Source organism: Rhea americana, unplaced genomic scaffold (genome assembly GCF_003343005.1).
Source record: "Rhea americana isolate MKP2758 unplaced genomic scaffold, rheAme1 scaffold_145, whole genome shotgun sequence".
NCBI lineage: Eukaryota > Metazoa > Chordata > Aves > Rheiformes > Rheidae > Rhea > Rhea americana.
Window position 1 is genome coordinate 441318 of NW_028185539.1, and position 27944 is coordinate 469261.

At 36.1% G+C, this 27944-nt stretch overlaps 1 protein-coding gene across 1 annotated transcript in view; it reads right to left on the reverse strand.

Annotated features, from left to right (window-relative positions):
* Positions 1-27944, reverse strand: part of CPXM2 (carboxypeptidase X, M14 family member 2) — an 81276-nt gene that overhangs the window by 4679 nt on the left and 48653 nt on the right. Inside the window, exons 6-12 of the mRNA XM_085299096.1 lie at positions 20056-20144; positions 14210-14333; positions 11828-12024; positions 10751-10927; positions 9794-10091; positions 4669-4808; positions 3461-3560 (exon numbers count right to left, since the gene is read on the reverse strand). Coding sequence (XP_085155222.1) covers positions 3461-3560; positions 4669-4808; positions 9794-10091; positions 10751-10927; positions 11828-12024; positions 14210-14333; positions 20056-20144 — 1125 coding nt within the window. The remainder of the gene's footprint in view (positions 1-3460; positions 3561-4668; positions 4809-9793; positions 10092-10750; positions 10928-11827; positions 12025-14209; positions 14334-20055; positions 20145-27944) is intronic.

Genomic DNA, 27944 nt, shown 5'->3' on the forward strand with positions numbered 1-27944 from the left:
AGATACAGATAAATTTAGTAAATAATATATTTACTAAAACAATAGGCTCCAGTTGGAGCAGCCTGGAGGCAGACAACATCTATCTCCACCTATTGGGTCTAGAAAAGAATTGCCATGTCCACTCAGATAAAATGATAATGTATAATAATAAAAAGATGGTATTATTATAAATTAAATACATGTGTCAGTACACTCCATGAAACACTTCAATTAAGAGGAATATTCCCTAAGCCTGATAGGCTAGATCCTAAGTTAGAATGAAGAGACACATTTAAGCTTAAACAAACCAAATATCATGAATTTAAATACATAATAAAAATCTATCTTAATATTCTGTTACCTACAAAAAGCTCCCCAGAAAAAATTACCATAGTGCTGCATGCCCAGTGTATGTAAGAATATTTACTTTAGTTTTCTCTACAGAACAAGCAGCCATCAATAAGACCAAACAATTTTAACATTAGAAATATGATTAGGCAGGACTAATGTAATGAACTGTTACTACAAGCTACTGAGCTACAGAACTGCAAAAATGAGCAGCTGCTAGATGGCAAATATTACCCTCTGCCAAAGATTCAAATGGCAAGCATGAAAAGAAACTGTGCTCAGGAAGACACCACTAGCGTTCAGTCTCCCCGGTAAATCTAGAGATGGCACCCCATCTTGCTCAAGGCTTTCCTGATCTCAAGATTATGCTGTGCCTCTACACAAAACTCAGGAACAAAGAGAGGATCTATTTGATATTCGGGAGGCCATCGTACCAGCAGCCTAATCAGAAGTATTTTCTAACTCCTTTCAGTCTCAGTAATGGAAAGTCCACTGACCACTGCTAGGGGGAGCGAGAAGGCAACCCAGAAAACTCTCTTTGTAAAATGTGAAAAATGGGTGTCCAGGTGCATTTGTTCATCCAATTGATTAACTTTTTTCCAAAGGTTATCTTACAGAATATAGTTCACATCTAACCATAATACCATGTAATCACTCTAACTAAATCAATAGTTACATCTGCATCAAGAGAAAATGGAATAATCTTCCACAAAGCCCTTACTCTCAACAGAATCAATGATTTCAATTAGCCTATTAATACTATCAGCTTAGTGTCAAGTCTCCTTTTCCCGTAAGAAATATTGTACTTCCAAGAGAAAGTAACAAAAGTGCTTTCTGTGCACTTCCTTTGTGCACGGACAGAAGCAGAAAAATTTTCACAAACAAATAAATATTAAAACAAGGCTTTTGTAGACAATTTTGTATGCTTTACAGGGTAGTTGACCACATTAACCATTAACTATAAGGAAATAGCAGCTACCTTATAGCCCAACTCACTTTAAGCAAAAGTTATATGAATAAAGATAATGGCTATAATTCTTATCCCACTTAAAATTATTTTCACCAAGGAAACCAGTTGTTTTTATACAGCTGCATTTTTCATTTTAAAAGGTATAAATGAAAGGAGAATGCTGACAATCTGTCTTCCTCCTGTGGAGTTATTCAGGCCATTTCAGCTTTTGGCTCCAACATAAATTTTCCCGTTTCAAAGACTAATGACATATACATCGTTATCTATATAAAACAAGATAGAACTTTTATGTCCCCATTTATAAAGTGATTCTCAAGCATAGTTTCAACTATAACATTTCTTATTTAAGGAAATAAACAAACAAAAAAGGTGCTTTTATTTCTACTAATAATTGCAGATTGCCTTGAGTCATGAAAGTTCAGTTGTAAATCTAATTCGAATAATTCCAAGTTTCCTTTGCGCTATAAGGTGGATTCTAGTCTTTTGGTTAGTTATTACATGTGCCACCAGGATTCTTTTCCATATGCATTTAAATTTGCTGTCATTTAAAGAGATTTTTCTTTCATGTGGCAATCCAGTATATTGAGAGTTGGAGATTAATCACCTACAGAGTTTATCTGATCTCAACCAGAGTAACACAGTAATTCCATTACCAGAGTAATACAACCCACAGTTTATGGCGGCCTTTCAAAATAGGGAAAAACAATTGATTACTTTTATTCCTGTTATCATTTCCCAGTGGTCCCGTTTTGAAATATTTAAGGAAGAAACATTATTGCCTTATTAAATATCTGCTATTCAATGTTTTCTTTTACAACAGACGCAGTAGCACTGAAATAAAATTAACTGTAAACTAAGTTAGATATTTCAAGATTTATTATCAGCTCAAATAATTAACCGTGGCAAACATTAAAGATTTGGAAGTCTCTTACCTAAAGAGCCATACTATTCCATAAATCAAAATCAGCTAAGATGTTAAAGCATGCCCTACTGTACCTCACTTACTATGCAGCTAATGAAAGACCCAGAATGCAAGCTAGGGTATAAACAAACATAAAATCAGTGTTCTTTTTTTCCTAATATTAAACCAATCCTGGAATATACAGCAATATGATTTGTTTGATTATTCAGCACGCTGTTACCTTTCCATAAACATCCAACAAACATCTTATTATCCTTGTGCCACCTTCACTTTGAGTGTTACATGGTTACACGGTGGTTACACGACACTCGTCGTTATAGCCCGTTTACTGTTTCTCAAGTGACAGCACTCACAAGCACATTGATGTCTGTGTGTGTCTTAAGTGCTTACACAAACGTAATGGGTGTTGGCCAACGTCCAGGCCCTTACCTACAACAATTATACTGGTATTACTATTAATCTTATAGCTATTAGTATCTATTTAAAGCAGTACTTTAAACATGGCACAAAAGTACCATAACTACTTTCCAGACCTTTAAATAGGCCTGGAGCTTACACTGAGTATACTTTACCAATATCTAGGTAGAGCTCAAGACTGTACAAACATGATAAATGCCCACTTGTGCATTTTTTAAAACTATAAATACTGAAAACTAATTCTCTGGGCTGAAATCTTTCATAACATTGTGATGCTTTGCAGAAGATTTGTAAGTGTGTGAAACTCCTTTCCCGTAACAGCTGTTCCTCTTCTGGACAAATCTCTAAATCACGTTTAAATTCTCTTAACAGTTAACAGCCACAGAAGCACTCTTCATACAGCAAGGTATTGCTACAGTTTCGTTATTCAGTCCTATAATCATTCTGGGTTACATTCTCATTATTTTTACATAGTAAAAGGGGAAATAAGGATTCTTTTTTTTTCTTAACATGGCCTTTCTCAACCTGTTGGTATTGGGCAGATACGAGGCTACTTCCTCAATACTGTAATGCAAGTGTGAGGAAGAGAGGGCAGGAAGGAGAAACCCTACCTCTGCTCTGTTCTTTTTGTCTAAGTAGCTGCTCCATGGAAAGCAGTGACTCCCTCCTCATGTACTACTCCTCTGCAATGTGCTCTCTGGATTGTATACTACTTGTTGACTTTTCCTCAGAAAAAACTTCAAAGTTGCAATGTAGTTCTATTTCTTCCTTACTTTTTTTTAAAAAAAAGATCTGTTCATTTGCACTGACATTTTATTTTTTACCTGTGCGAATGTCATGGTTAACACCTTCTACTGAAATAATGGCATTTGGAATTCCCTTTCCATGTATATCTTTTACGATGCCTTTGATGCCCCGATGGACCTATTGAAAGAAGAAACAAACATTATACAACAACAATATCCAGTAATATCATTAGAGGGGCACAGTAAATCATTAGTTTCATGTGGGAATTAAATTTATTCTGCTCCTACTTCATGGTTCATACAACTTTGAAATATGATTATTAACACACTGTTAACCCACCAGGCATTAGCTAGTTTTGCATTAGCTTACAAATTCTTTTAGGATTCCCGAAGCATCAAGTCCAAAAGACAGACAGAGAAAACAAACAGATGAAGTAGTAGATGTAAGGGTTTTTCAGGTAGTCATTCCTAGAAAGCTCTACATGCACATTAAATTTTAACAAGCTTCATTATTTTGTCATCTTAAGTTAAAACAGTCTGATAGAAGTGGTATGTCATTATTTCTTATAGGTAAGGTTTCTATCACAAATACCAAAAATCATATACCAAAAAAATCATGTAATTTCTACCATTTAAACCACAAATCATTAGTGAAATCTCTTTGTAAAGCTTTTCAGGCTGAAGGGAACATGTGATCCTTGAGGTTCACAGGGCTAATGGCAGACTTTGCATTGTAGAGACCATTTCTGATTTTCATATAAGTGATAAGCTATATGCAGGTAACAGTTGAGGTAACAGTTGGAACATTTGCACAAAGCAGCCTAGCTTCTAATTCATGTGGATACTTTGTAGAAAATGAAGCATAAAAGCTATGCTAGGCTTTTAGAAGCTATCTAGTAGGTTTTCACAGAAATTTCTACCAGACCAAAGGAAGAAAAATAATTAGTCATGAAAGAAACAGATCAGAAATCCTTAGACTGCTTTGAAAACCTCAGTGATGGTGTTTGTACAGCATGAAAGGCAAAGGCTACATCTAACACAATAAGGGGTGACTCGACTATGTGGTGCTAAACTAATTTCTGCTCTGCAGGAACAGCCTGCAGAATGTCAACAGTGTCTAGGAGAAGCCTCCAGAAGCAATGCGGCTCCTCCAGGTTATAGCCCTACCAAAAGCCAAACATGGATGGTCATAGCAAACTCAGGGAAAGCCCGAGCTTCTACTTCAACTCCATCACAATCATAAAGGATACAATAAGTTGTTCAGAAGTTATACTTCTGTCAAATACCTGTTCCATAAAGACTATCAGAGATTCACGGTTGTTTTCCCATTCTTCAGGTAACTCACTCTCATGGGGATACTTGTCACAGCCTACATAGATGGATAGCTCAAAGCAGTTTGTGTGCAGGTAGCTGAAGTCATTTATGCCTATCAATAAGGGAAGAAAAGAAACAATTATATATCCTTGTTTAGTCTGCTGATGAGATCATTCCATGCAAAGTAAATAACAGATATTATTTATCCAGCTGACTCAGTCTGCAGATCTAACAGGGAAATACTTTTTAAAGAACGCCACGTCTCCTGTAACAAAGCACCATGAGTAACATCAGAGCCATACATTTAACAAAACAAGAGTCCTGCCAATGTTTTTAAAACAGAGCACACAAGACTGAAGTGTGATAGCACTGGCCCCTGTGCTACCTTTTCACTAGTCACTCCAGCATCAGGTCTCTGATTTCCTTCAGTACAAACAGCAGTATGTTTCTGCCATCAAAAAATTTAAAGGAATTAGAGATCTATAAGAAAAAGAAAAAAAAAAAAAACTTGTTCTAGATTAGTTTCTGTGATATTGATGGGAAATATGGATGCACATCAGGTAGGAGGCCTCTCTTTGCAGTGAAAAGCTTGTGCTTCGCCTTAAAAGGAAGTGCTGAGTTTTGTTAAGCCTGGACACAATCCCAGAGAGCAGCTATTCCCCTGAAGGTCTGATTTCACTTCCAGCTGACCTGAGGACTCTGGTCCTCCCTGTCGCAGTGTTGGGCACAGCAATGCCAGCAGGTGCCAACAGTGGGCCAAAAGGCTCCTCACCTCAGCCCAGCCAGGCAGCAGCCATAAAACATAGACGGTCTGGCATGCAAAGTCTTGTCTCCCAAGTGGAGAGTACTGACAAGAATAAATAATGCCAGCACCCACACAGCAGATTGACTGACAATTCAATCACAAATGCAGTTCAAGTTCTGCTTCCAAATTCTACCCTTCTTTTACTGGAATAACTCTGGTTTCACAGGTACTGCAGTTTATACCTACAAAACTCTAAGGGCAGAATTCTTCTTATGCATTAACAACTAAGAGACAATAACTGAACTGCCGTCTCTTCTTCTGCATATAGCTCTCCACATTATCAGTTTCACAAAAACAAACTACTAATCTGGTTTCCAGCTGAGAGAAGGAAACCTCAGCACATTTTCTTAGAGCAGTATCCTTATGACTACCCTGAGCAGAAATGGCATGGTGTACAGTAGCTTGCATGAGTATAGAGCAATTAACCTAATTTATCCAACACTAAATGCCAGGATGCAAAGTAATGAGCACACGGTGATTGCTACGTAAAAACAGTTACCAGAACAGCTGACGGAATAAATAGCTTTCTTGCTTCAAATTATTTTCCCACTCCAGTAATAAAAGTGATAGAAGATGCACAAAAATCAAGATAGTAAAAATTCTTATAAGCTATACGTGGTATCTGTTAGTTTGTAAGCAATGAAATGATCAATTCTGTTTCTCTCTGTCACCGCTTTGCAGAAGATTGGAACCAACACCATTGTTCTGTAATAAGGATTTCTGTTAGAAATATGCTCTAATAAAAAGAAAAGGAGCTTCAATGCCTTTGACCTTTGATGAACTGCATTACAGAGATAGCTGTGTTCCTTTACAAAGCCCAAGTCCTGACACTTCATAGCACTAGGCAAGACTGTATTTAAATACAGATCTCTGAAACATTTCTATTTATCATGTTTCTCTCATGATTCTCAAAATTATTTTCCTTTGGGGAGCTCCATTTATCAGTTCTCCACAATCACAGAGATAACATGATATAGTAAATGAATGCTGGAGGAATAAAAAATAGGAGTTTCTTTCTTATCATTCACTTATATTTACAATAAAAAATAAACTTGAGAAAATGCTTATTAATGATCATTAATTATTGTATTTTACAGTGGCAAAATTAGCAGGAAATGCATTCACTAAGTACTTCTGATTGAAAATATCTAGCCTGGTCCAGTTACCATACAGCAGTATTCAAGGACTTAATGACCCCTCAGTGCCTTCTAGATGCAAAGCAGGAGGATTATGTAACACAGATCTTAAGCTTTTCACATTTGTTGATGGTGAAAGACTAAAATATCAGACTATGGCATATAATACTCCATATAAATGTGCTTCTCTTCCATTTGAGAAACAGTCACAAATATTTTCTCTTCACATACTGTATTGCATCGTGATTAATCTATTGTGAAATGTTTTGCAATATGCAGTAATTGCTCAGTTTTAATACATGCATTTAAGAAAATGGTTTAATGTTGCCAAGAGCAACTCTCCCCATGGTGTCTGAACAGGCAAATCCAGCCTTGAAAGCCCTGGGAATAAAAAGAAAAAATTCTTATGTTCTTTGCCTGTGTGCAGTTCACCCAGTGCAGCAATGTTATATTTAAAATTATTGAAGAATTTGCAGTCATTGTAGTCCAGAATATGTGCAGGGAATAGTACAGCTGGGTTTCAGAGGTATATAGAGGTGTTTGATACCTGTGGAAGATGTGTGTGGCGCACATACTTCTCCAGGAACACTCTAGTGCTGAAAAGGGATCACAACCCTCCCTTATAAATTTTCTCAGGCATGAGTAGTGAAAGGTTTATATGGATTACCACTGTAACAAAATGCAGCAGGTGGGTGAGGACAGAGAGGATGGACAGCTTCAAGCCTTTTTTTTTTTTTTTTTTTTTTTTTTTCAAGGAAATACTCAAAATGAAGGAAAGCTTTCTACGAGCAATATATTCGTACATCACCCTGAAAGCAGACATTAAGCAGCTGTTTAGGAGAAGAAAGCATGTTACACTTCAAGCTGAAGGTTAAATAAACAGAAAAGAAAAATATTAACGACCAATACAATTAGATATAAATAGTTAAGGCATTATAGAGGGAAATAAATAGAAGCAGTATGAGAGCAATTCTTTGTCATCAAATCTGAAGATACTTGAATCATGTTTGGACAACCCTTCACAATGGAAGGTGTGAGTGGTTAACTTGCTATCAGTTGTTTAAAAAGTTATGTATTTATATATTTTCATATACATACGGATTTTTTTCTCCTTACCACACAAATCATTCCCTTCCACTTCTTTATGCAGATGAACAGGAGCTTCTTGTTTTCCAAGAAACTGTTCCCAAGCTCTCCTTTTTTTTTTCCACTGTTACAGACACTCTGACATTTTTGACATGATCTAAAACTCATTAAAATTGTAAGAAAATTACCTGAAATTTTAATAACTTTTGGTTCAAATTCTGCCCCTCTCCAAGGAAATAAACACCATACATGCAGAAAGCAGAGATTAAAAAAGGTATGATTTCACAGAAGTCAGAAGAGAAAGTCATGGTGAGGGGCCTGGAAGGATTTGTCTGAAACCACTCTGCTGGTCTGAAACCATACTCTTGGAAGTTTAGCATAAAGTCCGAGGTGTAAAGAACAAAGGTAAAAACAATATTCTAGTGATTCTCAAAGACAGTTTTGGAAGTTTTATTATAATGGCAGAAAGTAGGATGTAAAATGCAATGCGAAACATCACAAAGCAATAAAACAAATCAGATGAACCAAATCCAATATGTAACTGTTACTAAGAAACCAAGTTACTACTCAGAATCTATACTGCAGAGCATTACTTAATGTGACTTAATATGTATCTGTTAGTGACATGGCCAGTGTCATCTTTTTTGGATCAATTCATAATCATGTTTCTATGGCACTTAGGAAAATTAAACTCATAAATTAAATAATTAAGCAGTCAAGTTAGCATCCTGAGTTTTTCAGAATTTGCACAATGCATAGAAATGTATTGTCAGGCATTGGACTTCTGATCCAAGTGGTTGAGTCTTGTTTCCCTTGGATTAAACCCAGTGCTTTTTTAACCTAGTGAAAAAACATTTGAAAAGAAAACTTAGTTCCTGGCTCTAGCCTTTAAAGGCTGGCCATCATTAACTTTACATAGGCCAAGGTAAAAACAGTAAAAGCTGTGTCCAAAACTTGGAAATGTTTACGCAGTGAAATGACCTGCAAATTACAAACAAGAGATAGCTCTAATAAAACATTGGTCTGAACAGCCACTTACACCTATTTACCATTACTGTTGCAGTTGTTGTTCCTACCATCATTCAGCTGATGACAGGCACACAGCTTGTTTCTTTATTTCACAGAATATGCTGTCTAACTTAAGAACTTAGACAAAAAATAGATTTTGAGAATTATGATGAATCAGCAGAGCCCCCATTCCAAGTCTGCTGGATTGCTTAAGTATAGGCACATAGCGGTGATGGAGCCTATTGCTGATAAAAAAAGTATGCTTCTAATTGGGCTTCCCTGGAAACTGATGCTCTGTCTGTATTACAGGACATAGCTTCCCTTTAGCTCTGTTCGACAGGGTGACAGGCTTGGGCATAGGGTGAATGATGCAGCCAGTAATTTATTCTGGCATCAGAAATGCCTACAGAGCCAATTCAAAATTGAAGTGTAAGCATGTTCAGGCCTTTTAAAAGTAGGACAGTAGCAGGCAAGCAGCAGCATTCTGTGGCATGTTTTTATAACTTGAAGCAAATGTGAATGGGGGCTGATCTGCTACTGAATTCTGTGAGCAGGATCTGATATCAAGATTTTCTTATCTGAGGGCCATTGGAGTCCAAGCATCCCTGGCCAGTTTAGGAGTCACCAGTCCTGGCACTGGTTACTTCTGCTCTTTGTCTGCAGTACTTTCTGTTGGTACCTTCCGAGATGGCCAAGGCTGGCAGATTCCCTCATTCTAGGGGTTTTGGACTGGCCTGTTCTTTTGAATCAGTCTGAATGCTGGCTAGGATTATCTGGCACACACTATGCTTTACTGGTGACAGTCTTAAACATATGAAATAACTAATGCATTGCATGTGCACTTTTGGAAACATCAGTAGTAAATGAAATGGCTACTGGGCACTTCTGTCAGTCTGTTGATACCTGATGAAATGCAACAAAGCAGATTTTCAGATGAAGAATATTCTTCTCAATGAACGTTTCCTACCGTTACCTCTGTGATGTATACCAGGCAGGTATGGCATTATCATATTTAACAGGGTAATTAATGCTAGAGGGAATCAAGTTTCTACAGATACTTACTTCCAGCCACTGTATGCCATGAGGCCCCATTAACAGTGCCGTCCTCCTTCTGGAAATCCTCTGTATGACATGCTCTCCTTCTAGCATCTGTCATCAGCCGGTGAGTGGAAGCATAGGAATATGCAAGCCAGCGAAAGACATGGTCATCCGGGGTGGGTGTATAATCCTGGGTTTTCCACATAGAACGCACCATATCATAGGGGTATGCGACCACCAATTCTCCTCCCTGTAAATTGCCACCTAGCACAAAAGGAATTTTTTCCATCCATGCTATTATTGCTCGTGTCTCAACAGCTACCTAGAAAGAAACAAAAAAAGGCTTTGTTTGGAGAGGTGAAATCTGATGATCTTTCTTCATAGTTAGATGAGACAGAGGTGTCCCACTTTGAGCTGTTTAATTTGGAGTGCGCAGCCAGCACAAGAAATGTTGTCAAAGAGAAAGGCTTCTTTACGGTGGCTGTTAGCAGTGTTTTAGAGGCCACCAACAACCCATAAAAAGTAACACAACCTTAATGTTTGTGATTTACGCAGGAATGCTATTTTAATGCAAGAAAATCAAAAGAAACCCCATGAGAAATCTGTATGGCGACAGGGTTTGCGAAGAGCTCTTGTATGTTATAAACCTAGGGAGAAGTTTGACTAATAGCACTGACCCCTGAAGTGGGTTTCTCTTTGTCTAATTGTTGCTTCTCAAAATTTGGGTATCAAGTCCTCTAGGTTCTCTCAGTACACCAGGGAGAACAGAATCCTTCAGGAAGCAGTTCATTACACCCAAGGGAAGCTTTTAAAATAAGACGATGAAATGTGCTTTTGTGGTGCCATTTTTATACAAGGAAGCCTAGACAATTACATCAGATACATAATTTCATCTACATGCTGCTTCTTTTTTGAGATATTTTCTAAAGCTCACCCTTTCAGTCTTTTTGTTTCTCTCTGTTTGGAGCCAGTTTTACTTACTGTGGCATTTTCAGACAGGTACCAGTCTGGAATTGGAATGTGATGATTTGGAACTTTTCTTTTACTCTTCTGATCTTCAGACTCCCAGAGTAAAGAGTTTAAATCAGGAAAATTATTGTTGATATCAATGCCATCCTGAGTCCATCGTCCTAAAGACCAGCCCCCCAATTCTGAACCCTTAGAACAAAGAAAACAAAAAGAATGGCCATTCAGAATACAAAAACCTATGAGCCCTCAGCAAAGTGGCTCTGATGAGCCACTGATACAGGCTCTGATACAGAATAATCCTTTACCAAAAGGAAAAAAAAAAAAAAAAAGAGAGAGAGAGAGTCAGATGTTTCATTAACTGAAATGAAAAATTGACTTTTTAATTTTGTATGAAATCTTGAACAAAGTGAAGCAAAACAAATGAAAAATTACCTGGGATTAGCTGAAATACTCTGTTGTTTTCCAGGTTTCTATTTAAGACTGTTTTCCAACTTTCTATTACGACTCCTTTCTAGCAGAGACAGTATGTATTTCTTTCATGGCTGATAGTGCAGCTTTTGTATTCTAGTCTGCTACTACAGACTACCCTGGAAGATTTTCCAATGCGTCTGACCACAGCCCCTGTAATTTTTCCTCTTGATTTCTTTTTTCTTCCAGACTGAATTTCTACAATGCCCAACATGTTATATTATCCTTAAAGAGGCACTATTAAATTTCAGCTGCAGAGGAATGCAAATTTTCATGTTCATAGCTTGGTTTCCTTAGATAAAACAGACTGCATGATTTTTCGTTTCACATAACAGTGTTCACATTGATCTGCATACTTTAGCACGGTTTGCTCTGGCAGTCTCATAGACTCTCCTTTCTGTACATACTCTCCTACTAGTCAAAATCACAAAGAGTATGGTTTCTTACAGCTTTTTCTGAGTAAGATGCTTCAGTGGCTTATGCTTGCTTTTATGTGTTTATTTTTTACTTTATTCTGATTGCTTAAAAATAGGATCTTTGAAAAAGTAATGACAACAGAAGCATATTTCATTAATCTAATATTACTAAACTAATTCCTTGATATATTGATAACCATATTACCGCTTGATACGCCTTGTCATATCCATCTGGGTTGAGTGAAGGAAGGAGGTGAATTCTAGTATCCTCAATGAGATGCACAATGCGTGGGTTCCCAGCCAGATATTCTTGACACATGAACTGCATTAACAAAAGGATTAGCTCACGTCCAAGCACTTCATTCCCATGGGCTCCTGCAACGTACCGAAATTCTGGTTCACCTATTGAAAACATGTTGGACAGAAATGTAACCAGAGCAGCAAATAAAGGATGTAATCAAAACCCACTGCTGTCAATAGGAAATGTTTCACCTAATCTAACATGGGTTGAAGAAACACCTTAACTGAACAAACAATAACTGAAATTATAACTTTACAAAAAACAATTATTTTCTGTTGCTATTACATAAGAACAGGCTTATATACCAGTAGTATTTGAAATTGCTGTATAAAGCCTCTAAGATACATTTTCCATTAACACATTTTTCAATTACACTCAAAATTTCACCATAACGCAGGTAGGTCTTAGAAGTTCTGTTAGTCTAAAAATAACATGACATCGCTTAGTGGTAGTCTGTTAGGACAGATACTAAGACTCTTAGAAGATAACAGTCAATGACTTTATATAATTGTTCTCTGGCCTCAAACACTCCTTTCCCTTCACTAATCAAAAATCAGGTTTGTATTTACTTGTCAAGATTATAAGGAATGCCACAGGATTTGCATTCAGCTACTAAATACTTCAGAGCTGATTAGGAATGATGCCAGCTATGCAGAGAAGAGCATTCTGTAGCAAAGACAGTTGAGCAATAACACTCTCAAACACCTGCTTCACTAGCCCAAAACTGTCCAATGTACAGCTTGTGGCTGGATCCCAGCTACCCAGACACTTTGTCCAGCCCAGAGTACACTCCTTGCAATTTTTCAGTGCAGGATTCTCGGATGACAGTAAGGTAGGGCAAGGCAGAACAGCTGAAATATTCTGGTGGTGCAGGTTTTTTCCTGCTGCTCTCCTCCTCAGCGAAACCCAGGCAATCCCCTGGCACGTGAACGGAAAGCCATTACCGAATGACTGCAAGCAGACAATGTGCAGCCACTGGTGTGGCAGATGTGTCTGGCCCGCTCCCAGCCATGTAATGGGGGGTGACGTATTCAGAGAATGCAGTCTTCCACTGCCCCCAGAAGAGGTTATGAAGCCTGTTCCAGTTAAAGAATAGGTAAATGCTGCTGTTGAGCTAGTGCATACAGCAACCAAACACTTTTTTAATTTGAACATGTCATGGTCTTACTTGCAATTCTTTGGTGTTACCCAGATTAACCCATCTTTAAGGATATATTTTGGGAAATCAGGATATATTTTGGGAAATCAACAGGCAGGTTTAGCTCAGTTGGTTAGAGCGTGATGCTGCTAATGCCAAGGTCACGGGTTCAATCCCCATATGGGCTATGCTGAGGGTTGGACTAGATGACCTCCAGAGGTCTCTTCCAACCTTACCATTCTATGATTCTATGAAATAGAGAACTAAAATGCCACTTAATGAATTAAGGATTAAACTAACTCACACAGGAAGACTCCAAGCTTCAGCACGCCTGAAAACCTGTGTGTTATCATCTTCTCTCAAAATCCCAAGCTCTATATAAGTATTGACAAGCAGTCCCAGAAAATGAAGGCTGACCTACCAGGTTGCAGTAAACTCAAATAACAACTATTGATCTGCCTCTATATTGCTGGTCTAAGATTGGCCCCAAATCTATTGACAGAGAACATCTAAAACACAACTAAAAATAGTCATGCAGCCCTCCATCACTTAGAGCCAAAAGATGTCTTTGGAGTGCATCCCAGCACTCTTCCTTGGGGTATCAGGGAATCCCTTTGGTGTAGCAAAACATAATCTTCTCCTGTTCCGACAGTTGTACTTGACAGTATCAAAATAACATCTTTATTTGTCTTCATGGAAGGGCCAAAGATTGAATGGGTTTCTATGCTATGCATTATATCACCATAGAAAATTGTATCCCCACACTCACCAGGAGATTTCATCCATCTTTGCTTGCAATGCATATACCTCATGAAAAAAATGAAATTTCCATCCAGCTCTCTACAAATCCCCACACTAAAATCCATTCCATAGAACTAAAATCCACTTTCTATTTTTTTACTGTAAGGAATAAAGGTCATCATCATTAAAGAACTTGATCCTACATTCAAAATACCTTCCATTTGTGTTCACCGTCCTCTTCCCAATTTAGAAATACAGCATTAAAGTTCCTCCCACACACATTATAAATCACTGCTGCCATGAATATAATTTCATCAGTGATAATTGCTGCAGATATACAGAATGAAGAGAAAAAAAAAGCCAAAGCCCAACACCCTCCAAAAGATTTAGTTAGACTAAATCCTAACCAACTTCGTGTTCTCCCGGGTTGTCAGAAATCTCAACAGCATACAGCTTTAGTCCTTGGTTGCTTTTTCCAATATTGTAAATTCTTGTGATATTCGGGCACATTTTATTCACAGTTTTCATCAACTGCCAAAGAAAAAAATGGCATACAGTTAGACAATGCATTATCAAAATATATCCAGTATTAATTATTTCATTCCAAATTGGTTGTAGCAAAAGCTGATCATTTTCTCTTCTGTTCTGTTTACATTTTAGTTGTAAAAGCTTTATGTTTAAGTTAGGTGTTACGGCTATGCTACCATGTAACGTAATATTTGTTTAGCTAAAACAAACTGAATGCTGCCTGATGAAGAACCACAGTGTTGATGAGGTTCAAAATCCTTACATACGAGATATTTTTGTAATAACACAAAATTAAGAACATGAGGGGGAAAGTCAAACAGGAATAATAACAATTAAAACAACAATCAGTTACACTTATGCCTATGCTACCAAGAGGTAGTAAAAAAACAGAGGCTTTGAAAACATTGTGCATTGGAAGGTAATTTACCACCTTTACATTTCTTTCAGTGCACTCTGTGATTTAATACACTGAAGTCACTTGAGAAGACCTAGTGTGTTACCAGCAGGGCAGTCTCCCCAGACTTCTCTCTCCTTCACTTTATGTGGGGGGACAAACCGAGAGATAAGGATATCATCCATTAAACACTATTGTCCTGGAGAACTCTGATTACATCTGCCATCTTTATTTAGGAAGAAACCAAGCCCAATCTTCTTGTATTACAATCTGAAATTTCATACAGTAAAATCATTACTTTAGGCAGTATTGTTATGGTCAAAATAACAAGCTGGATGTCATCTGAAAGACTCCCATAAACACAGCAGGATACACTCCTTCAGCAAATAAGTAGTACATTAGATTCCTCAGAATTTGCTTACTTTGTTTTAGCAAAAATAAAATCAATAATGAAAATGCCAACAACCTTAGATAATCCAGTTTAAGAACATACCTTTTGTCAAAATCTATTCTATTCATCATGTCTACAGATACGGCATGACATACCAAAACATAATTAAACAGCTCAATAAAGTGCATAATGAAGGTCATGGCAAAGGGTACAGTTCTGTTTAAATCCATGTAGTTATGCAGATGTCATCCTGATAAGGATATCTGGAACCTAAGTTGGCCTACAAATGATCTTCAACTGTTAAATGTTAAAATTCACAGACATGAGTGGTCAAAATTAAAACAATTTGTTCTATTTTCTCATGGTATTACAGACATCTGAATCAGGCTCCCTGAATATGAACAAAATGTGTAAGTTGTCTGCAAACACTCCCGAAAATTTCTAAATTTTATGCTCTATACTCCGTCCCTTCTCCAATACATTTCGAACTACAGTCAAGAACGATTGAAAAACTTTTAAGCATTGTTTCTGAGCTGCCAGTTCCAATATCTACATCACATTCTTGTTGAAGGAAGAGGAATAGTTGAAGTAGACATGCATTTATTTCATTTCCAGCGTAATACTGACAAACACTATGTAAAGCCACTAATATTCATTAGGTCTGTGTGTACAACATTTTGGGTATAAAATACTGACATTCTTAAGTAACCCATCTGAGAACAAAATAAAGATGACTTTGGTATTCTAAAATTTGTTTGTTGCAAATAGACCCTGTGCTAAAGTCCTGTATGGCCATTTGAAACAACTGATTTTGGTTTGGGCATTTGTGTAGATTAAAGGAAACATGCATCTGAAAATTTATGTAGTCTTAATAACAAGCTATTAAAAATAGGTTCAAATAATAAGAATTAATCTATCTTTTTTTCATTTGAAAGAATTAAAGAAGAAATAAGGATTTTACTGTGAATTGGAACCCTGGGGAATATTAATTAGACAGTCTTTTCATAAATAATAGTGCATACATTATTGAAGAAGTATTGTAGCGTAACATAACTCTTTGGTCACAGAGTGTTAATTTAGAAACAATACTGGATGATAACAAGGCTGATTATTTTAAAAATGCAATAATTAGATGCGTCCAATTCCCATGCTACCACTTAACAAATCTAGGTGGAAACACAATTCACATTGGGAAAAACATCATTAAAATTCCACTCATAAAAGACTTCACTTCCATTTACAATCATGTTGCAAAGAGACCAAAATGACGTTATTTTTGTACATTTGCTCATCTCAGAGATTGCTTACACATATATGTATTTATATATATATATATATATACACACACACACACACACATATACTGGAAAATGGAATTAGATATGCTCTTTCAATGAATTGGCTAGTTTCAGCTCTACCTTTTTCACCAGCACTATCATAATCAATGCACTGATATTATGGGTGCACAAAATATTTATGTGGAATCTCATTGTGCTCAACAACAGTTGAGCTGTCAATACACAATAAAAGAGTAATTGTCTCAAAACATTTACAATCTCAAAACACAACAGTTGTGAAACAAATAGAGGAAGGAAAGGAAGAGAAGAGGAATTAATATTAATTAACACAGTATTCCCTAGCTTAGCTCTAGTGACAATTGTAGGTCTTCAATAAAACTAATGGCTAATCTGCCTACCATTCAATGTGTATAAATTTTCATTGTAGGATATTTAAATACTATTACCTGAGTATCTTTTCAAGTACACATTACAATGTCACAGTGTTTTCCATGCACTTGTACAAACTGTCAAATACAATTGATGATAATAGTCAGTCATGACTTTATTAACAATCAGCAGGACTGTAAAACATTTCCACAATTACACTCAGTAGTAATTCATATTTGACAGTCCTTATTTGTTTGCCACTACCAATTATTTATCTTATTAGCACCCCGCAAAAACTGCATGCAATCTTTGAAGAAGCCCCACAAGACTGGTCTCCAAAGGTTCAATTCCTCCTTTTTGCAGTAAGTGTGTTTTAAATGTAGGTCTAAGTGCCATCTAAACTTAGAGGAGGCAGAAGGATTCAGTCAATTAGAGCTATTCTTTACCTTCCGTAGAGAGCTTTGGGACATCTGAATCCTACAAGAAGCCAGGTACAGAGGTCTCTGTATTTCTTGTTCTGCTGCAGGCCAAACTACAAGTTACCTCCTTCTTGAGCTTTGATAAGTCTCTGATAGTGCTGTATGTTACACATGGTATTTTAGAGGACGTCAAATATTTGCTGGGTTTTGCTCTAGTCTTTCAGACTTGTTTTTTTCACCATCAAATAAACCTATTCTATTGGTAACATACACAGTGATCTTGAATTCAGAACATTCTGCATTAGCATTACATCACTTCCATAGACAGAGATGGACACAAAGAGCAACTCAAGACTTCAGGGATGCTTAGAGTCTGCCTCTTTCCAAGGGAAGAAACAACAGCTGTTCAAATATTCTGCTATTTCCTAAGCAAAATATGATCCAGGTTCGTTATATCAGCTGATTACAAAAACAAGGTTGAAGCTTCAGTCTTGATTCAGATTTGACTTTCTATATAGTGAAGTGTAGCTGACTAAAATCTTATTTCAGAATAGGTCATCATAACACACAAAAAAATATTTTCAGCTTATTTGACAGGATTTTCTCCAGCTTTCAATTTAATAAAATATTTCATTTTGTGAAAATGGAGAGGAGTTCCACTCTTTCATCATGACTGTACTATACTCAAGCAATATGTATACTCAAATGCCCACCTCCTTAACTATTTTGGGGGATATCTGTCAACTTCTTTAATAGTTTCTTATACAAACTCAAACATATCATGTAAATACTTTTTGAACTGTAAGACAATTTCTACTTCTGAGTATGAGATACAGCAAGTGTTCCCACCGACTGAAACAAGAATCTTGAAGGCTCTTTTGAAAGAAAAAATTGGTGCTATAAATTTGATCTTCCAAAACTGAGAGGTCTATTAAAATAATCTGACACTACGGAAAACCCTCCCTCTATAAATACTTGACACATTGCAATGTAATATAACGCTTCTAAAATATGACTAAGGGAACATCCTCCTCTTTCTTTAGCATTTATGATAAGGAATGTGAGTGAAGAGTGACTCTCTTCTAAAGATGGTTGGCAGTGAAGTAGATAACAAAACTGACAATATTATTCTGCATTACAAAAAACCCCTCAGGTTCACTGAGGAAATTGACAGTTATTGTTCCATTTTTGATTCGGGAAAGAAATTACTAAGTTCAATGGTATCACAAAAGAATTGGTTTGAGGATATAACACTTATTGCAATCCAACAGACAATCTTTTGCCTACTATCCCAATGAGTTCTAAATAAATGTGTTATGCTAACACACACAACTTGGGAGAGCCCAGCGGAAGATAGGGTACACAACTAACCACTTCACAGCCCCAACAGTCTCAATTTTTCACCTTGTTTGAGAAGTAGAAAAGCATCCTGTTTGAAAGCTGTATTTTTTCCAATGATATTTCTAACCTGACCAACCTGTCTTTCTGCAATTAGAATCTAAAATACATTTTATTTTATTGTTCTTGACACTAATTGTGCCAATTGAGTTTCTACTTGTCTAATCTTTGTGGTAAGGAATACAGGCTATGAAATATCTACTGAACTAAACGTGTGACTCAGTACACAATTGCTCAATAAAAATGAATAGTGATTCATGCAGTATAAATACCCTGAAAATTCAGCTCAGCAAATGATTCACACACTTCAAGTCTAAACCTATTATCTTTTTATTGGAAAAGAAAGCAGGAAGAAATATTTCTTTAGCACAACCCACACCTATTTCTGTGGTGATACAAAACAAGATTAAAACAACAACAAAATTGCCTATTTGAAGTTAAAGGAACAAGATTAAGGTTTGTAGGTTTAAAATTACACCAATGGAATTGTCTTTTTTAAAAAAAGACTCCTGGTGATTTATATGCTATGAGCCTCTGGGTCAGATGTTATTTGCATCCACATCAATTTAAATCCCAAATAATTTCATTGATAGCATGATCATTCCTATCATACTGCTAGCGAAGAAAACACATAGTTTAGCATAATACAAGATGCAGTTTCTATTACTGTGACATCTCTACTAGAATGCTAAAGTCTGATAATTAACAAACAAATTCAAACAATATGCTTGCCACATTATAAGAAAAATACCCTTTGTATTTTTGCTCATCTCTTATATACTCCATTCAAAGGTAACAACCTACCACATATAAACTCTCTTCCTTCACATATTGTCATCTTAATCTTGTTGCTAATGTTCCCCAAATTTTTTTAAAGGGAAAACATCCACCCATGGCTGTAGAATTGCACATCTTATTGTAACATCAGCTATTGCTCATCTATTTTATTATAAAAGCAATGCGGAAACATAATAGAGCATGGAAGCATTAGAAGCCTTATTTGTTGCCTTTTGAAATCAGCCAAAAGACTCTTACTGGTTTCAAGAGCCTTAGATGAGCTGTTATGTGGGAATATGCACTGTTCACAAGAGTCTTAGTACTTAGTTAATCCTGAGGTTCATAGTTTGCTTCCTTTCATCATTTGTAGAAGATACCAATTGTTTTACGTATAATTAACAGACAAAAAAATATTAAGGCTTTCTGATGAACACTGAATTGCCTTCCAAACATCTGTTAAGGAACATAGAAGAGATGTTATTAGAAAATCTCATCTCTTACAGAGAAGGAAAATGAAGTTGGCTCAGGTGCCAGTAGATCACATTTCAGAGATGCACTAAAGAAGACACCATTTTAAAATATTCTTTAGTAAGTAGAAATCAAATTCTTAAGGGTTCAGCCCAACACTATACCCATCCATCCTCCACCTACAAGGTCGCATACTACATTCTTTGCCTACCTGCCTCATTTCTTTGTAGTTGTGATGTTTAAAATCAAGATTATCTGTGGTTGTCATTTCATTTCTTCGGTGGTAATAATTATTTGGGTCTGAGAAAAGAAATAGAAGAGTTTTTATGTATTTATTAGCCACTTCATACATAAAGATGGTTAAATACAATGCATTCAAGAAACACGCAGTAATCTGAATTCTAATGTCCTATACAAATTTAATGCAGGTTTTCAAAAACAAAACACAAAGAAACAAAAGCTTTGAAACATTACTAATTACTGCACAAATCAAGCCATGTTAAACCAGACAGAAGCAGGGAGGCGGCAAGTATCAGCTTGTTAGACAACTACACTGCACTAACATCTGAACTTTAACAGAAAAGCAAAAGGGCACCCTAAGGCTACAGAAAAGGGCAAAAGACATCAGAAAATGATGAGTCAGAGGCAAGAAAAAAGGATTGGGAAAAAAAAAAATCACATCAGAGGCAAAAAGCCCCAGTGACTGCCTTATGTCTGATAAATTACTATGATAAGGAATAGGGCATTATCCTGAAGCATTATTGATGAGCATTTTCAGAGTCTATGCACTGCCTGCAAAATACAGAAAGGAAGCACTGTGGATACTGAATATTTCTTACTATTTTCCTAAACATTTTTGTGGAAGTCTGAGGTCTTTAGTTTAAAATTAGCAACACAGTTTTACAGGGGTATAACTGATAAGTTTCTGTGTTCTGTGTGAACACTTGTTGGCAGAATGCAAAACATCAGCTATCTAAATAAAGAAACATAGTGCCAATTAAAAAAAACAGAATCAAAGCAGAAGATGTGGATGGAACAAAAATCTTTCTTGACTTTTCAGGTGAGTGCTTTGGCCATTCACCTGGGGGAAAAAAAAAAAAAAAAAAAAAAAGCTAAGACTGTGAGGGCTCAGTTTTATACTCCCTGTTAGCAAGTCCATGGCCCAATCTGTTGTGATTTATCTTAGAGATAAACAGGCCTATTTTGAAAACATTGGAAGAATTCCTTATCTGCTGTATCTGAGATGTTTGGAAGTTTGAGTAACAGTCTGTTGGACCAGTGGCTCTCAGGCTGTTATGATAAACCATTCCCCTTCCCATAAAATCATCCTGATTCAGTTCAAAATTCTATTCGAACAGCAATAAAAAAAATTAAACAAATATTATTAAAGTGTCATTCTGTCTCTGGAGAAGAAAGTATGATTTTTTTTTTCTTTTCTTTNTCACATACCAGTTGATTACTTTGAAAATTAAAGGAATACATCAGTAATACTTACAGCAGCAAACATGTCATGAAATTAGGTAACTCTTAACATGTAAAAAGACTCCATAAGTTTACATATGTATGTTTCAACCGACATTAAAATCTCTAAGTATTTTCTCTTCCCATGAAATTTTTCAAGTATTTCTTTTCTTTCTTATGTGTCAGGAAGGCAAAACTTGAACTATTTATGTTCTGTAAAATGCAATGTGCTAGTTCCATTAAGCTTTCCTGCAATATTGCCTATGTTTTCTAATAATTTTATTTACTTTCCATTTTCGTACTTTCCTCCACTTCCATTCACTAACCTATAGTAGACATACTAAAAGGTCAGGCCAGCATTGCTCTTTAAGTTTGACAAAAAAGTCAAAAGACATTTTGTCCTACAAAATCCAGTTGCTCTATGCCTTCTGTCCCTTTCAGTGAGAATACGTATAGCAAACCACCTGGAAATTGATTTGAATTATAGCCTAACCAGGTGAGGAAATGCAATTTCTTTGTTCTGAAGAACCAAGAGGATTAAGTTTCAAATAATGCATCTACATTTTTAGGTATTCGTGCCAACCTAACTGCAGGCTAAATTCACACAAGTACATTGACAGCAGTGATGCTGCAGTAACACTGAAGATCACTCTGGAATGGTAAATGCTTAAAGGTCAACCCATTCTAATTTAAATTAAATAAATAATTTATTATTAAATAATTTATTAATATATAAATGTATAAGAAATGCAAATCATAAAAATACCTCTGCTAGGAAGTCACAATGTGTTTATAATGTCAAAGTGATATATTTACCCTCCTAAAAATATTTCTGTTGTAAAAGTTAATATAAACATCATAAAACTGCCAGGATATTGAAGGCTTTCTCTATCACCAGAAGCCAAAACATACAGTAACTGATTTTTTTTCCTAACACTTTAAACCCACTCCTTTCAAATCCTGGTATTCTTTCCATACAACCATTAATATCATGGGAATGATGGTGAGTATAGTAGAAATGGTAAACAGTTTAGAAACTAAAAGAAAATCCTCTTACATGGAAGATGATTGTATTTCTGGTCCTTCCCCAGAAGTGTGCACAATTTGACAGCTCTCTAAAGAATTAACATTCATATTTTGCCAGCGTCTACCATGAGTCTGCTTGGATCACTGAATTTCTGTTGCAGCAGGAATACAGATTAGGAAATAATAGGGTATGCAGAAAGGCATAAAAATTCTGTTAGGTCCACCCTGGTAAAAATTATTTGCTTTCATAAAAGAGAGACCAAGAAAGTAAAACCACAGAAGAATTTAAATTGAAATACATTCATTTATTCATGGCACCACTGCAAGACAGTCTCTCCTTCTTCCAAGGAGAAAAGATCCTGCAAAAGTGTAGCACTCCCATGAATATAGAGGAATATATTAATTTTTTTCTATTAACTTATCTTTAAGTTACAAGACATGTTAATTATAAGTTTGCAGATAAAGGTAGCTCATTTTATTCATCTTTCTATTTATAGTTTCTGTAAAGATGGACAAATGACTACAAAGTCTTTCTTATCTGCATTTCCATGAAAGAAAGAGATTGGCTCTAAAGTGTCCAACTACTTTCCAGCATCACAACTCCATGTTTTTTTCCATAAATTTAATCTAATATCAGAGAAGTTTGATTGCTGAGCACTTTGACATATAGATGGGGATTCAGGTATATTACACCTCTACACAGCAGTAAAGCAGTGGAATCCTGATGTTTCCAATGAGTTTCCAGTCATTATGCTAACAATAAAAGAGCATGTTGCTCCCCCTACACATACTTTGGTTTCTGATGCTCTTTTAACTTACATGTAAAAGGTATGAAATGAGCTTTGCAATGCTCAGGAGATTAAATCAACACTCATTAAATGAGAGAATTTTGGTCATACTGTTTTATAAAATCCTAACATGACTTGTTCATTGTGTATTCTCACCGAATTCATACGTTGAATTGTATAGTATCATACTGATGCAGTTTGCAAGTTCAGAAGTGGTGCTTACGTGATACTACAAATGGCTGAGATAATTAAGTCATTCTAAGTGACTTAGATAAATTTTAACTAAAAATGAGAATAGTCTAAATCCTTTAGACTGCCTTAAAATATCAGCATATCCTCTTGCAAAGGAGTGACTTTTTCATTTTAATGCAACATAAATGAATTTGACTTGTCTTCTTGTCTTCATAAAATTGAACATATCACAGAAACTGTACATGTAATCTTGAAAAAATCTAGACAGTCACATCAGATGATCGTAAGTTTATTTTCACATCATCTATTTCATGGCAGTGATGAAAAGTATTCCACTGCTGATTTAACATGTGATTTTGGTATTCTTCAAATATATGTTAATCCTTTTCTATATATACTGATGCATAGTCAAATATTTCACAACTAACTCTAAGCGCACTGAATGATAAAAATATGCAAGAGAAGAACTAAACTCTGAATCTGATAGGGGTTTTTTTGCCCCCTAAAGGTTTTGTACTAACATATGATCTTTCAAATGGGCTCATACAGTCCGATTCTAATAATAAGGGTACTTCTAAACATTGGCAATACTTCTCCAGACAAAAAATATGAAAGAAAAGCTTTTAAGGACAACCACTGTATTGTTGGGCGATGTTACACATCTGTCTTGATGAGCATAGAGAAACATAATACATTGGCCATTTTCCAATAAGCCTTACTGAATTTGGACTCATTTCTATTCAGTCTTTGCTCAAACTTCCAAAAAAGATTTTAAATTTCCTAAGATCAAGTTCTACCTTGGCAATGGTAAAAATGGAACACAAGGACAGACCGGCACTCCAAGCAAAAATATACTCTCCTGAGTAATTCACTGAATTTAACAGTGCTGCATATACAATCACTTATAACCAAAGATATAGATAGGAGGTCCCTGCATTATACAGAATGAGCACACTCCTAACACTTAATCAAACAGTCTAGGAAGATAATGCAAACAATAAAAATAACACTGAATGATGCATTCACTGCAAAAGACAGTACACCATCATGGAATATTATAAATCAGTTTTTATCTTGTGATGAAACTAATGATATAATCATGATACCAGTGATACTGCTTTCTAAATAAGAATTATTAAAAACTAAGTAATTTTATCACAAATTTATTCCATTAAAAATAATTGCTTATTGCTTTGAATGTTCTACAACATACATAAATGCATGAAACACCCAGCTAATTTTGTCTCTCCTTTTAATCATATGCAACTTCTTTCAGATTTTTGTTAGAGTTGAGAAAAAACAGCAAAGGAAAGTACATCTAACCCTCTGAGGCAATTACAAAAGACTGCGTGTGTCCTTCTACATCTGTGTAAATGGTAATGTTTTTGAAATTAGAGACAGAATTATATGCTGGTGCTTTCTTCTTCTTTCTCCCCAGCTAGTAATGGCAGCACTGATCCTCTGCTGTAAGTAGGATATTCTGGCATCTCTCCTCTACAGCTAAATGTCTTTCCAGTGGTGAAACAACAAATCATTTCTGCTATCTGAAAGATAGTATTAATACTGTTGGGTAACACAGTTTTTCTGTAGAACTACTGTAATAGTAAAATCTTCCTCTGGACAGGACGGCTTGTCAAAACCACCCTACAATGCCCCCAAAATGTTTGTTGTGAACAATATAAACGTTTCACTGAAAAAGATGACAAGCATCTTACTACAGTTTACATAATCGATAACTCCTCTGATGCATTTATCTACTGTTTTCTCACAATGTTTCCAATGTTTTGCGCATGTAACATATGTAGTAGGGTTTATTAACATGTCCTGGAGGAATGGAGCTTTACGGCTTCAAAGTCCTAGTTGGCTCCATACATTTTCATAGCACTCTGGCAATGCTAATAAGCTTTCCTGGAATGCTAATGTCTTACTCAGGTTTTTTCTTTATCTGATACTCCTTTCTTCTCCTCCCTTGTGAGCCTACAGGATGGAAAGCTGATACACACTATGGACTCAATGCAAGCCCACTTAATGCATTCATGGTTTAATAAAGATATGAAACCTAACCTTACAAGTTTAAGACAGGAAAGCAAATTCACAGTCATGAGAAACTTTCAGAACTACCTTGTATTTTTGCAGACTTTTATTCTTTTAGTATCTCACTATGTCCAATTTGACCCACAATGTTATTGCTACAGTCGTGTGAACTGACAGAGTTCCACTTACTGATTTTGATGGATTTTTGAGACTTGCCCAATGTTATGCAGGAAACCTTTTGTCACAAGAGAACCCTTGATTTCTAATCCCACAGTCAATACAGTGTATTAGATCAATGCTTTCAAAGAGGCTGGTCCCATGGCCTAACCAGTCAGTTATCCAACTCACAATGGGTAAGATGATGCCTACAAAGGGTGAGGAAATTCAGTTACAGACAACTGCAGAAAAGTCATCATCATGTCCTACAGCAGAGGAGAAAATCATAAATGGAAAGGCCCACTAACCTGGGGAATAGCTTTGTTTAGAGAGTTCTGCACACAATGAATAAAATGAGCTGAGAGAGAGAAATGTCACTTCTTTCTGAGCTAAAAAAATAGGTTAGTAGCAGCTTATCAAAACCTATTAATTCTTTCAGTCCAATTACATTTTGACAAAATACATCTCCTTCCCATTGTGTTACTCAAAGGATGATTAAGGTATTTTCTTTCAAAACTAAACTGAATTAGCCACTGCAGAGAACCAGCTAAACAAACAACTACCAGGAGAAATGATACTAGTAGCAGCTAGGTATCACTTCCATTCTAATCCAAGGTACACAGTAAGTTCTAACAGCATCCACTTCAGCAGCAAAAGTGCACTTGTATTTAACGCAAAAAAACTTTGATCTCAGTAACACCTTCACACATTGATACAGCCTGATGAAGTCAAAGGGAGACAAATATTTGTCAACAGTCCAAAGTAGAATTCAGCCCTGTAGGTGTGTATACCAAATGTAGTATAAATAAAAACTGCATTTAACAAAAAGCACCTTTCATAATATCCACATTTTCACTCTTTCCTTTTTGACTTAAGTTTGAAATTTGGAATTGAGAATAATTCTGAGAATTTCCTTGTAAGCTGCTCTCAGAAATGGTTAGTGTGTCATCTTAAGTATTCCTTGGAAACCTCTGTGTGTGTCCTGAATACCAGTAGAGCCATGGTATCAAAGAAAGCTCTGCTTTTACTTCATTCTGACACCATGTATTCTAAATAGTGGAGCTGATTTATTCTCTATAAGCCTATATAGGAATTTGGGATAAATTACTGCTTTCTGACAGTCCACCAGTTTCAGCTATCCTTTCAAGAGCTGAGAGGAAATGCTGCGTCTGGAATTGCCACTCCAGAGTAAAAGGTACAGTAGGAAACAAGGTTGGAGTTTTCTAAACCCATGGCTGAAACAGATTAGAATTCTCCTGAAAACATGAATATTCACATACACAGGACGTTCCTTGTCATTGCCACTCAGGTCCATTATGTATTTTTTGACCCACAGTTGCATAATGCTGTAAACTTCCATTACTTACTGTTAATACATCTACTGATTTGGTTTTATGCAATACTTGCCCCATATTTCTCTTCAGAGAATTATCCCTTCAATGCCCTGTATTCTTTTCCTTTCTTTTTCGTCCCTTTTTTTTTTTTCTTCTTTTTTTCCCCATGAGTATTTAAACTTCTAAAGGACAAAAATCAGGCTACCTCTGCTTGGCATGTGAAGACCCTAGATCAACAGTGGAATTGGAGGCAGCAAGTCTCTGAACAGCAGCAGGAACAGTTAAAGCAGTAATGATAGGCTCTGGAAAGGCAGTTCTCTTTCTGGTTCTAGTATTTCTGAAAATACTATTCATAGCCCCCTGCAAAAAAAAGAGAGAGCTATCCCCAAGGTGCTTGAATTTAAGATCAAAGGAAAAAAAAAAAGCAGATGAAAGATCTGGAATGATTAGTAACAATTTAGCAATTTAGAACATGTTTGAACAAACAGGTCTTTAAATATACACACATACACAAATCCATCATGCAACTACATAAAATATGCTTAACAGAAACATAGGTTTGGCAAAATCTGAAATCTTGAATACCCTTTTCTTGAAGTGACCTTTAATAAGTTTTTACTTTGTATACAGTATCTAGCAAACCCCAACTGTATTTTGCATTCATCTGATAAAAGAAACATGTAACATGAATTTGTGCTAACTATTGGGATGTGTGGTTTCCACAGTCTTTACAAAACATGAGATCTTTTGCCATCATCTGAGACTTACCAGGGATCATTTTGGATTTGACAACATTTGAAATTTGCTAGAAATTCTTACATCCTCCACCCACCCCCCATGGATAAGCACTATTGTAGTCATAGCTTTCAGCTTGAAATTAATTCAGGGAAGCCCTATGGCCTATACGATGGAAAAAATTCAGACTGCATAATTAGAATGGTTCTTTCTTGCCTTAAAAGTTTGATATCTGCAAGTGACTGTCTTGAGACATTAATTCTATTGCCTATCTAGTATATTTGCACTCAGTAAGACTAATTGTATTGCACTTCAGCCCACACAACAGAAAATCTTGTTAGATCATCCATGCAATCTCAGCTTATTAATAAACT